The 12,212-nt window shown below is 50.0% G+C and overlaps 1 protein-coding gene across 1 annotated transcript in view; it reads right to left on the bottom strand.

Annotated features, from left to right (window-relative positions):
* Positions 1–4,414, bottom strand: part of EPB41L4B (erythrocyte membrane protein band 4.1 like 4B) — a 154,840-nt gene extending 150,426 nt beyond the window's left edge. The window contains 2 exon segments of the mRNA XM_017863790.1: positions 4,111–4,285; positions 4,287–4,414. Coding sequence (XP_017719279.1) covers positions 4,111–4,285; positions 4,287–4,414 — 303 coding nt within the window.
* Positions 4,415–12,212: the final 7,798 nt, after the last annotated feature.

The raw sequence follows: 12,212 nt of genomic DNA, 5'->3' as shown, positions 1-12,212 counted from the left end.
AGGTTTCTAAGATTCCAACCTACTAGCAACCCTTCAGCACTGTTGCACCTTAAGGCCTTCCCGTCACTGAATCCTCCCAACATCCCCATTTGAAAGATTAGGAAGTCAACGGCTCAAAGAGCTGAAATTGTCCAAAGCTGCAGAGGCAGGGTGTAATATGCAAAGGTAGATCTTCAAATTCTGAAATCCCCCATGTTTGCACTGGACCACAATGAGTCGATGTTGAGTTCCAGATGCAGGGAAGGGAACTGCACCACCAAATGCAACAATGGCCCATGGGCCGTTCCCTCCAAAGCATGGCAGGAGTGCTAACTGGCCGGCCACACGTCCTAACAGCTTTCCACACTGAGCACACAGGGCAACGGGAGGCAGGGCTGAGCAACAGCCACACGAGCAAAAGCGATGCCAGGGATTTAGTCAACAGAGAGCTAATATGAGTCAACAGTGGGTGCCACTGCCAAGCACACTAATGGGATCTTCAGCTGCATTAATAGAAGGAAAGCGTCTAGGGCAGGCTGAGGGAGGGAGCCCTGCCCTGCTCTGACCAGACCACACCTGAGGGTTGGGTAGGGCTGGGCTGGGCTAAGGAGAGGGAGGTGCTGTCCAAGGCAGGGCCAGGGTTTCTGAAGAGGACTGGCTCAGGCTGGCACTCTGGTTGGTAGGGAGAGCAAGGGCTCATCTGGAAGCTGGGTTTGTACAGCAAGTCCACTTTAGACTGCATGTTATAGTTTTTTTAAAAAGATTCTTTTATTCACATTTTATTTTATCAAAGATTGAAAAGCTGCTGACTATCTATAGCAAAGATTAAGAACACCCAGGGGCCAAGCACAGTGGCTCATGCCTGTAATCCCAACACTGTTAGGGGCCGAGGCAGGAGGATCGCTTGAGCCTACACATTTGAGACTAGTCTGGGCAATATAGTGAGACCCCATGTCTATAAAAATAATTCTTTAATTAGCCGGGTGTAGTGGTGCACACCCGTAGTCCCAGCTACTAGAGAGCCTGAGGTGGGAGGATCGCTTGAGGCTAGGGGATCAAGACTGTAGTGAGCTGTGGTCACATTACTGCACTCCAGCCCGGATGAGACCCCATATCCAAAAAACAAAACAAAACAAAACAGAACACTCAGGGATGCTACGTGACTCAACCTACCACTAGAGAAGGGGGCTCCAAGCCCTATCAGAAGAAACAATTGCAGCTGCTTTTCCCTTTTTTATATATAACAATTGGCCCATGGCTTTGCCAAGGGACACTGGATCTGAGACCCTATAATCTCAAGTGTCAAAGTCTCCTGGAAGTCCTTCCAATTCCCCCATCCCATCCAGCCACAGCACCCTGTCTGGGTGTGCCTGTCATATCACTTAGCATCACCCAGAATAAAAGAAACATGTTTTCACCTGAGTTTCCCAAGAGCCTCCAGGCCACATCTCATTCACCTTTGTGTCTGCAGCACAGAGCTCGGCACATTGGAGGCGCCCAATAAATGCGGTCTGGACTGGACTGAGGTGCCACAGCACAGTCACACTGAGGGTGTTATTGTGTTCTGGACAATTTCAGAACACAAGCGTCCTAACTAGGGCTAATAAAAAGGTTTATGACAGCACACAGCCAACTTTTAGGAGGTTGAGCAAAGGAATTCTCAAGGCTAACGCTGCCTGAGGGTTTTAATTACAAAGGAGACACAGTTAGCCCAGCAACGTCTCTGGGTGCCTGAGAAGCCAGCTTGGGGTATCGCGGTCAAAGGTAAATCCTATCTTGCGACAAGCGGAAAGGCAACACCAGGGCCCAGGAAGCGATAAAAATCCAGGAACACAAAAGAGAATAATGACAAGTGGAGCCAAATGCCAAAAAGGACAGTATAAAGAGTGAGCCCAGTGAAGTGGGTCTGAGGAGCAGCAAATGCTACAAACGCACTGGGGAGCTGGCCGCCTGGCATTAACCTCGTAAACTCAGAATTAATTACAGGAACACACACTCAGATCTGGGAAGATGAACGTAGGAGACTGTGATGCAGTCCTAATATCTAATAAATCTTTAAATCGATGAGCTGTGCCCACTGGCGATTTTTCTTCATCTTTCCTCCCTGAGAGCTCACGTGACACAAGCCAGCATTTGCTTTTATCTGCCTGTGGACAGGGGCATATACGTGTGTGTGTGTGTGCGCTCATACATAAAATGTGGGCTTCACTAAGTCACATCACAAAGGAATCAAGAAATTTGCCATCCTAGGAATACCTGGGACAGGGGAATTCTTTTGTCAAGCAGCCTTTTATAAAGTGAAGAAATCTTTTAGGATGCAAATATCCCCTTCCCCCACCAGGCTCCAGTGAGGGCTACACTGGCTGGAATCAGTCAGCCTTCCTGTCCCAACCTGTTCATTTGTATACCTGTTTGGGTCTATTCACCATGCACACCATTTAAGCCTGTCTCAAGGAGCTAACAAGCAATACATTTTATAAACGAATCATCCCCAGGGAACAGATGAGAAAACCACAGGCAAGGAGCACTGTCAAACTTCCCAAGGATAGCATTCCTTTCCCAGATCCGAGATGCAAACTACGCCACATCCTCTCCCAACACAAGCTGCCCACTCCAGAGGCAGCCTGCTCCCCTCTCCTCCTCCCCGGCTCTTCAGGCCTCCTCTCTCAGCTGAATAAAGGCTGGAGAGCCTCATTCTTGGGGAGCAGTAACATTTTAATGCTATTTTAAAGGCAACAGCTCTAAGCACCCGACTGTTGGCTCCTTTTCCATCAATAAAAAGGCCCCAAAAGGGTATTTTCATAGCAAAATGATATCTTATGGAGAGCACAAAGAACCACAAAAATAAAATTGCCATAAATTGAAACTGTCTCGAAATTCAACCTACACCGGGAAGCGTTAAACTCCAAGCCAGGCAGGCTCTGATTTTCTCATCTGAGACCCTTTTCACATGTTCCTAGTTCTCTCATGAAGTCCAAACATCTCTCGCACCCAGGAAGGCCTATATCCTTCCTTGGAAGTCCGGGTATGTGATTTCTTCCCTTGACATCCTCGAGATGATCTAACATTCATCTAAAGCTCAATTACTGCTATGTCCTCAGTCACACCCAGAAATTCCCGAAGGCACCGTCTGCCGCAGCGCCGGGTGCACAGTGGGCGTCCGGTTAATGTGTGGTTTGATTTGATCTGATCTGGCCCCTTCAGCCAGGAAGACTCACTGGTAACTGGACGCCCTGCAGGGGACGACAGCGCCGTCCTAGCTCTCAGCTGGCGCGGGGCGGGGGTGCAACCACCTGTGGGCGGGTGCCCAGGACGCAGGCCCAGGTGCCGCCGCCCTGGGGTGCTCCGCCGACCCCACGCACGGTGCCCGAGGGAGAAAGTCACGCGCGCCTGGCCCTGCGGGCACCCCGGGGTCGACTCCCAGCGCCCCAGCAAGGGCTCTGTCGGTGCAAGGCGGACAGGTCCGAGAGAGCCGACTCCAGAGTTAGCTCCCAAGTCACCCTACCCGCTGCGAGGCTGCGGGGCAGATGGGGCTCACGGAATGGGAGTGGGGTGTACCCAGAGGAGATCAGCAGAGAGCAGAAATGGTCTTCTAAACACCCCCTCCCAAACTTGGGGCGCCTGCCGAGTAGCAGGCGAGGGGATCTCCTCTCTGCTGTCTCATCAAGGCCTGATGGCGAGTTTAAGGGGGACAAGCTGGACACCCAGGGACGGCCTCACATTGATTTGACATCTTCCACCCAACAACCCAGTATCAGGAAGACCCCTGCTGGAAGCTAGGGACGGAAGGGGAGCGCCGGCCACCCGCGTCAGGGGGGCGGGGTCTCGGGACTTGGGGACCGTGTGTACTGGGGAGGGGGCGAGGCCCCAAGGAGGGTGGGTGCCAGAAAAATCGCAACGCCGCGGCGCAATGTGCCAAGGAGGGGGCGCGGGCCAAAGGTGGGGCCCCGGAAGAGACCGGGACTGGGTAGCCCAAGAAGAAACAGAGTTGAGGAGTGCTCGGAGAAGGGGATGGGGGAGGGGATCCCCAGAGAGGTGCAAGGGAAGCGCCCCCGAGGCAAGCAATGGGGGAGGGGGAGCTGCTCCCAGGGGCGCGAGGTGCCAGTGCCCCAGACCGGCCCCGTCACTCACCGGCAGGTCCACGCTCACTTCGGTCCCGTCGAGCAGGAAGACGCGGCAGTAGAGGGTGGCCTTGGCGGCGCCGGCGGCGGAGATGTGCACGGCCGCGCCGCTGGTGAGCAGGGGCCCGCCGCCCGCCGGGAACACGCTGCCCCCGGGCGCGGCGGGGCAGCGCAAGGAGGAGGACGGCGGCGGCCCCCCGGCAGTCCCCGTCGCGCTCGTCCCCCCAGGCCCGGCGGCCCGCGCCCGCCGCGCCCGCGCGTAGCGTTGCATGGAGGCGGCGGCCCAAGAAGGTCCGGCGCAGGAACCGCAGCATCCTGGCTGAGGGGCGCCCCCTGCCTCGCCCCCTGCCCGCCGCTGCCGGTGGCGCCGCCGCCCGGGAGCGCCCCGCGACGCCGTCAGTGCCCTCGCCGCCGCGCCGCCTACTCGCGGGCTACGGCCGGGCTAGCTCGGGCCGAGGCCGAGGCCGCGCTCCGGCCGCCTGCGGGCGCAGGCCGGCCGGGCGCAGCGCCGGCTTGAGGAGTGGCCGCAGGCGGAGGGCGCGCTCCGCGGGGCGTCCCGCCGCCGCAGCGCGCGTCTCCGGGCCGGCGGCCTGCGCGGGCTGCCGATGGGCTGCTCCGACGGGCCGTGCGGCGGCCCAGGGGCTGCCGGGGGCGCAGGGGGGCGGGCTGCGGATGCTCCCGCGCAGCGCGACGGCCGAGGGCCATCGGGAGCAGGGCGCACTGCGTGGTCCATGGCGCGCTCGCTCACCACTGCGCCGCGCCCGCTGCCGCGGGCCCGGGCCCGAGGAGGCCCCGCCGAGCGCCCGCTCCCAAGGCGCCTTTTCCTGCGCCTGCAGCCCCCGCCTCCCACCTGGGAGGCTGCACCTCCAGCCGCCGCCGCCGCCGCCGCCGCCGCCGGGACTGCAGCACGCCCTCCTCCCTCGGGGCTGCGCCGGGTAATGGCAAGCTGGGTCTGTGCTGCCCCCTGCCGGCCTGAGCGCCCCCTGCTGCTGTAGGTGTGCTCACGTGTGTACACGTAGGTGAGCACACACGTGTTTCCGGCTCCCAGAGCCCTGGAGGCGCCGAGTACCCTCTTGCACCGATAGGAAAACAAGGCTGCGTGCCCTCTGGGAAGACTTGCCCCGGAGACCAGACAGAATAGCACTAAGTTTTTCCCCTTGGAAAAATAGCACTGTTTCCTCTTCTGGAATAGCAGAGGGGTGGACTAGGTAATCAACAAGGTAATCTACAAGGTCCTTGCTACTTAAGTTCTGTCGATTTAAGATCTCAGAGCTGGAAGGACTCTTTTAGTCATTCCAGTCCGGTGGGCTCATTCCACATAAGGAAGTTGAGGCCCGGCGAGGAGAGGAAGTATTTTTCCGATATGCTACGCAGGAAAACATCTTTCCTCAAGATCTGAGGTCCAGTATTGAGATAAAGGCCTGCATAAGTAACAGAGAAAGCTAGTGAAGTTGAAAATTACTGAGAAGCAGAGTAGATCTGAGGCCCCGAGAATGAATAGTGTAGGACACACTGAGAATATCGGAGAGCGAAGGAACTGTTTCTAAGCAGTGCCCCTCCAGTATGCAAGTTCAAGTTCCGCTTCGACTGAAGAGGGTTGACTAGTGCTGCCACATGAGGAATGTGGAAGAAGATGAAGCTGAAAGGAGGTCAGGCCTCTTGGGAAGAGTAACACTACTATTTATCGTTCCCTTAATCTTGTGCCAAACACCGTGCTAAGCCCTTTCCATTCATCGTCTCACTTAATCCCTACAACAGCCTGGTTAGGTAGACGTTCTTATCCCCATTGTACAGAGGAGGAAACGGAAGCTTAGAGAGCTTAAGAGATGTACTCCAGATTCCATGGTTAAGACCAGCTCTTTTACCCAGCTCCAAAGCTGTTGCTGCTAACCACTACCTCTGCTGCCAGGCAGGCAAGTGAAGATGTCTGAGAGGCCTGGAAAAGGCAGTGACCACAGCAAAAAAGACAGACGAACATGAAGGAGTGCATTTAGGAGGCACCCTAAAACAGAAATTTATTAAGGATCAGGCGCTGTCTTAGGTGATTTTATGGATGGAATTTTCATTAGTCCACACTCCAATCTTTCCAGGTGTTCTATGTACCCCCAGTCACATAGGTGGAGTTCGGGTCTTAAGAGAAGTAAAATCCTTGTGCGAGGTCTCAGCGCTCTTGAGTGGCAGCAGCCAGTATCCTCACTCATTGTCTAATGTTCCTTTTATAATACTAAGGAGGTCTCCCATGTGACAGTGTTCTCTGAGAGGGCATCTACAATCGGCCTTCAGATACCCAATCTGCTCCTCTCCCTCCACTCCACCCCAGACTGTATTTAATAGAATACAGCCACAAGCTGATGTTCAAAGGTAGCCCAATTCTGCTTACTGGTTTCTAAGGATAGCCCATTTCCTACTATATAGCCCAGGAGTGCTGTGGCACACTGACTAATAGCCACCCAAAGATGTCCACAGACCAATTGCTAGAATCTGTGAGTATGTCCCTTTATGTGGCCAAAAAGACTTTGTAATTAAGTTAAGAAGTTTGAAGTAGGGAGATTATCTTGTATTAATGTAATCACGAGGGTCCTTATAAGAGGGAAGCAGGAGGGTCAGAGTCAGAGAAGGTGTCACAACAATGGCAGCAGAAGTCAGCATAACAGTACCAGGAGACAAGGAATTTGGGTAGCTGAAAGAAGCTAGAAAAGATAAGGAACAATTTGACCCTTTGAGATTCCAGAAGGAATGCAACCCTGTCTCTAAAAAAAAAAAAAAAAAATTAGCCACACATGGTGGCACAATCCTGTGTTTCCAGCTGCTTGGGAGGCTGAGGCAGGAGGATTGCTTGAGCCCAGAAGTTTAAAGTTGCAGTGCACTGCATTGCACCAAGGTCATGCTACTGCACTCCAGCTAGGGCAACAGAGTCAGACTCTGTTTCAAAAAGATGAATAACATTAGTTTGGTACATTATGGTTTTCAAAGTCCTCTACTCCCATGATCTCCTTTGTAAGTCTCATAGTGCCATCCCTCTCCTAGTAGGTATCATTCAGGTTTGTGATTTATCCATGATCATTCTCTCCCACTAGACTCTAAGCTACTTGAGGACAAGGGTTTTTCATCTCCCTCCCTCGCTTCCTTCCTTCCTTCCTTCCTTCCTTCCTTCCTTCCTTCCTTCCTTCCTTCCTTCCTTCCTTCCTTCCCTTTGAGACAGGGTCTTGCTCTGTCCCCCAGGCTGGAGTGCAGTGCTGCAATCATGGCTCACTGCAGCCTCAATCTTCCAGGCTCAGGCAATCCTCCACCTCAGCCTCCTGAGTAAATGGGACCACAGGTTCTCGCCATCACACTCAGCTAATTTTTTGTAGAGATGGGGTTTCATCACGTTGCCCATACTGGAGGACTTTTTCTTGTTCATCATTATATCCCCACCCAGCACCTAGCCTGCTGCCTGATAAGTAGTAGGCAGTCAATAAATGTTTGTTGAATGAATGAAAGATCTCATCTCATCTTCATAACAGCCCTGTGGGGTAGATACTGTTATTGCCTTTTAGAGATGGGGAAAATGAAGACTGGAATGGAGCCTCTCACATTCATGTCTCCTAACTCAAGATGCCATGTGCTACTGGCAATACTGTGTCATCGTGAATCACACCGGAACTCCAGATTGCTTTAGTTTTACCTCTACCTCCTGTGTCAGGCACTGTCACCTCATGGATCTCATTCCATCCTTATCACAATAGTGATTTAAGCACTACTTTTTCCACCACACAGGAAAAACCAAGGCTCAGGCATTCCTTTGACTACATTTTATGTCAAGTTTCAACCTTAGAATTTCAATATTTGATGAGTAAGTTTGCATTTTGTCTGTTCACAGTATTATGAACTTTGTGAATTGCTACTTAAGTTCTGTCAATTTAAAATCTCGGAGCTGGAAGGACTCTTTTAGTCATTCCAGTCGAGTGGACTCATTCCACATAAGGAAGTTGAGGCCCGGCAAGGAGAGGAAGTATTTTTCCAATATGCTACGCAGGAAAGCACCTTTCCTCAAGATCTCAGGTCCAGTATTGAGATAAAGGCCTGCATAAATAACAGAGAAAGCTAGTGAAGTTGAAAATTACTGAGAAGCAGAGTAGATCTGAGGCCCCAAGAATGAATAGTGTAGATATAATAATTCTTGCTCTTTCTTAATCTTTGTCTTTCAAACCTAAAGTTCCCTATTCTTGTTATCTGAACTCTATAACCAGCCCTTCAAAGATTCTAATTGCTCCTTCTTGGACCTCTTTTATGCCCAGTGTGAATGGGCCAGAGCTGCACATATCTTCTGTTTATCAATGCATTGCTGTTTTATGGGCTTTTTGACTTCAAATGGTTATTCAGAACCCCAAGTGCTACAGCCTGAATGTCTGTATCCCCAAAATGCATATGCTGAAATCCCAACCCCAGGGAGTAGGAGGTGGGGTTTATTAGGTCATGAAGACAGAGCCCTTAGGAATGGAATTTGTGCCCTTATGAAAGAGCGTAGTGACTGATGCCTGTAATCCCAGCACTTTGGGAGGCTGGTGGGGAGGATAGCTTGAGCTCAGGAGTTGGGGCCTAATCTGGATGACATAGTGAGACCCCATCTCTAAAAAATTTTAAAAAAATAAGAGACCGCAGAGGCTAGTCAGAAGGTAGAGAGTTATCTCAGTTGAGTGTTCATAGTCAGTTACAGATCAAACTCCTGTTCCACTCTTTCTCCCCTTCTCACTGCTGCACTTGACTAATCTTTAAAAAGAAAAGAGAGAGAGAGAGAGACCCCAGAGACTCCTTGCCACTTCCACCGTGTGAGGACACAGTGAGAAGGTGACCTCTATGAACCAGGAAACAGGCCCTCACCAAGCTCTGAATCTGTCAGCAACTTGGTGTTGGATTTCCCAGCCTCCAGAACTATAAGAAATAATTTCTGTTGTTTATAATACAAGTTCATGGTATTCTGTTAGAATAGCTTGAAGGAATAAGACACCCAGGATTTCTCCTGCCTTTCTGTCTGGAACTATCTTGGGATGAAGTTCTCAGGAAACAGTCTACACTAACTTCTAGATCCTTTTCTTGGTCATAAGCTGTAGCTTGACTTCCTTAGTCTGATAGGCATCTTTTGGAATTTGATTGCTAGCATCACCTTCTTGCCTTCTTGTTAAAGCTCAATTGCCACCTCTTCGCCCACTTCCTCCAGGAGAACTTTCCATTATCCTTCCCATCACTACTCAGTTTTTTGTCATCAACAAACCTTGGAGAGTTCCTTATGCACTCCCTTCCTCCAGAGTAACTTTACATGTTAATTAAACAGCCCTCAGCCCTGTCTCTAAGGAACTCCTTTTCAGAAATGTGCCATTTGTCTCTATCCCTTGTTTCCTGGCTCATTTCCTAGACTCAACAAAATTGTGCCCTCATTTTGTTGGGCTTCATTTTTTTTTTCCCCATAGAGCAGGATTACACTTTAATGTATGTTCCTGTTTATTCCCTTAGAAATGTATTCTTTTAATAAACATTTATTGAGAACTTACTATGTGCCACAAAGCCATCCCTACTGCCATAGATGTTTAATGTCAGCTTAACCTTCCTCTATCATTTCACAAAGATAATAGCTATCGTTAATTAAAGACCATATAATAGGCAGCTGTGGTTTCTGCCAGGCTGGCATCCATTTTCTTTCTTTTGGTTATGGAGCATGGGTTACTTTGTGGAGCCATTTCACCTAGGCCTAACAGTCTAATTGAAGCTGACCCTGCACTGTGCCACAGGTGTGGACACATGATCAGGCCTGGCCAATCAGAAAATTGCATTTCCCAAAGACCTGCTACTGGCTCAAGAATGGACAATAACCCATGCCAGGCCAATGAAGGTCAGCCCTTTAACTCTGGCTGAAATTCTTGGGAATAGGCCATTTCTTTCCATTGGAATTGGAGAATGAAAAGTGTGTAAGCCTGGAACTGCCTGCTGAAGACCGACTTTGACATAGTTTGGAGAAAGCCTGAGGAAGACACCAACACAGACAGAAGCAGAGTCAAGACATGGAGAGACACAGAGGACAAGTTGATTTTGACTACCTGGATTCAGCCATTCCTGAAGCCAGACCTACCTCCTGGAATTTACAACTTCAAGAGAATTAGAATGGTTTTTCAGGTCCCAGATCTTCTCTTTGTTCTCTTGTTCTCTTTCTTGAGTACAGGACATAAACATTATTTTGAATAGGTGCTCACTTTATTTATTATTTAAAGGACTCATCTCCAGGCAAATAATTAGAACGCAATGCTTATCACTGAATTGTACAGAAATAAATGGACAATTAATGAGTCATCTAAGCTTTTAGATCCAGAAGTGGCAATCATGGAAGGACTCTTTGGTGACTACAACTGAGTCCCAAATTTACATTCTTAGCTAATCCTTTCTCTCTGCTCCAGATGGTATTTCTGACTTCCTCCTCAACATCTAATCCCTAGTTCTCCATTCCAAACATCCACTATCTGGTCTTCCATTGAGACTCCAAGAGATCAGTATCTGGAGAGAAACAGGAGTGTCCCCTCCTTACCTGATGGTGGCCTTAGCATGGGTTCCTATCTGAGGACCCATTTCTTCCCCAGAGGATGTGCATCCTGGTTTGGGAAACACATGTGGCTCTGATAAAATAATCCTAATTTCCATATGGAAGATGCACACAGAGAGTGGAAGGGGGGTACTTATTATAGCACCTGCCCACCCTGCCGCTTCCATCTCCATTATTACTTACCTTTGGATTGCCCATGCCATGCGCCCTCTTCCTGGACATCCCTGATGTGCTTGCCTGTCCCTTACTCTCTCTTAGCCAGCAGCTTTACCTTTGTTCTTCTCTGTTTGATGGACTAAAATCAGTCCTGTCCTATAGAACTTCCTGCAATGATGGAAACACTTGACATCTGCTCTATTCAATATGGCAGCCACTAGCCACATGGGACCATTGCATACTTGAAAGATGGCTAGTGAGACTGAAGAACTAAATATTTAATTTGATTTCACTTAAATTTAAATTCACAAAATTTAACTGACACTAACTTTCCCATGCCTGGCCAAATCACAAGCTATGACACCTCCAATCCTTTTTGCCATCAAATCAAAAACCCAGCTCCTGCCAAGCTGGTCAAAACCAAGGTAAATTGTTCTTTCAGGGAAAGCCCTTGGCAGCTGAGCTGCTGGTGGTGGTGGAATGTGCTGTTGAAATCCTGCTGCAACTCAGAGCTCACCATGCAAGCAGCATTCCAAAGTAGGGGTCCTGTGACTCACCTGTGTTAACATTACACAACCAAGATACAGGAACCAAAGACACAAAAGGAACCCTCCCCATATCCTCCTTCTCTTTTGGGAGACTTCAAGTCCTGGTTCAAGCCAAGGAAAGAAAATTTGGAGAAGAATGTCATGAGTAGAATCAGAGCCTTGCCAGTGAAGTGTTGATAGGAGTGACAGCCATGAGGGGCCTCTGAAGTGAACCAGCTGGCCTGAAGCTAGTGATCCTGGTGGTCTTGAGGAAGGTACAGTGGTGCAAGGAAGGAATGGACTTATATGGGCTTAACAGAAAATAGACGCAGGGCAATACAAATGGTAGATCCTGACCATCATTTTAGAAATTTAGCATCAGACCAGGTATAGTCATTCATGCCCATAATCCCACTGCTTTCAGAGGCTAAGGCAGGAGGGTTGCTTGAGTCCAGGAGTTCAAGACCAGCCTGGGCAACATAGCAAGATCCTGTCACTACAAAAAATTTTTTAAATTAATGTGACATGGTGGCATGTGCCTGTAGTCCCAGCTACTCAGGAGGCTGAGATGGGAGGACCGCTTGACTGCAGGAAGTCGAGGCTGCAGTGAGCTATGATTATACCACTATACTCCAGCCTGGGCAACAGAGTAAGACTTTGTCTTTAAAAAAAGAAAGAAAAGAAAGTTTAGCATCAAAGAGAGGCAGCGAGGTGTCTCTGAAAGAAAGCACATGGGGATGCACAGTCGTTCATGCCTGTAATCCCAGCTACTTGGGAGGCCAAGGCAGGAGGATCACTCTCGGAGGGCACATCTTTCAGGGGTTACTCATTAACACAGGGAAAGTCCTTGGTTTTGTC

Source organism: Rhinopithecus bieti, unplaced genomic scaffold (assembly GCF_001698545.2).
Source record: "Rhinopithecus bieti isolate Rb0 unplaced genomic scaffold, ASM169854v2 scaffold_73599, whole genome shotgun sequence".
NCBI lineage: Eukaryota > Metazoa > Chordata > Mammalia > Primates > Cercopithecidae > Rhinopithecus > Rhinopithecus bieti.
Note: the sequence above shows the minus strand (reverse complement) of the source record. Positions and strands in the feature narration are given on the sequence as shown.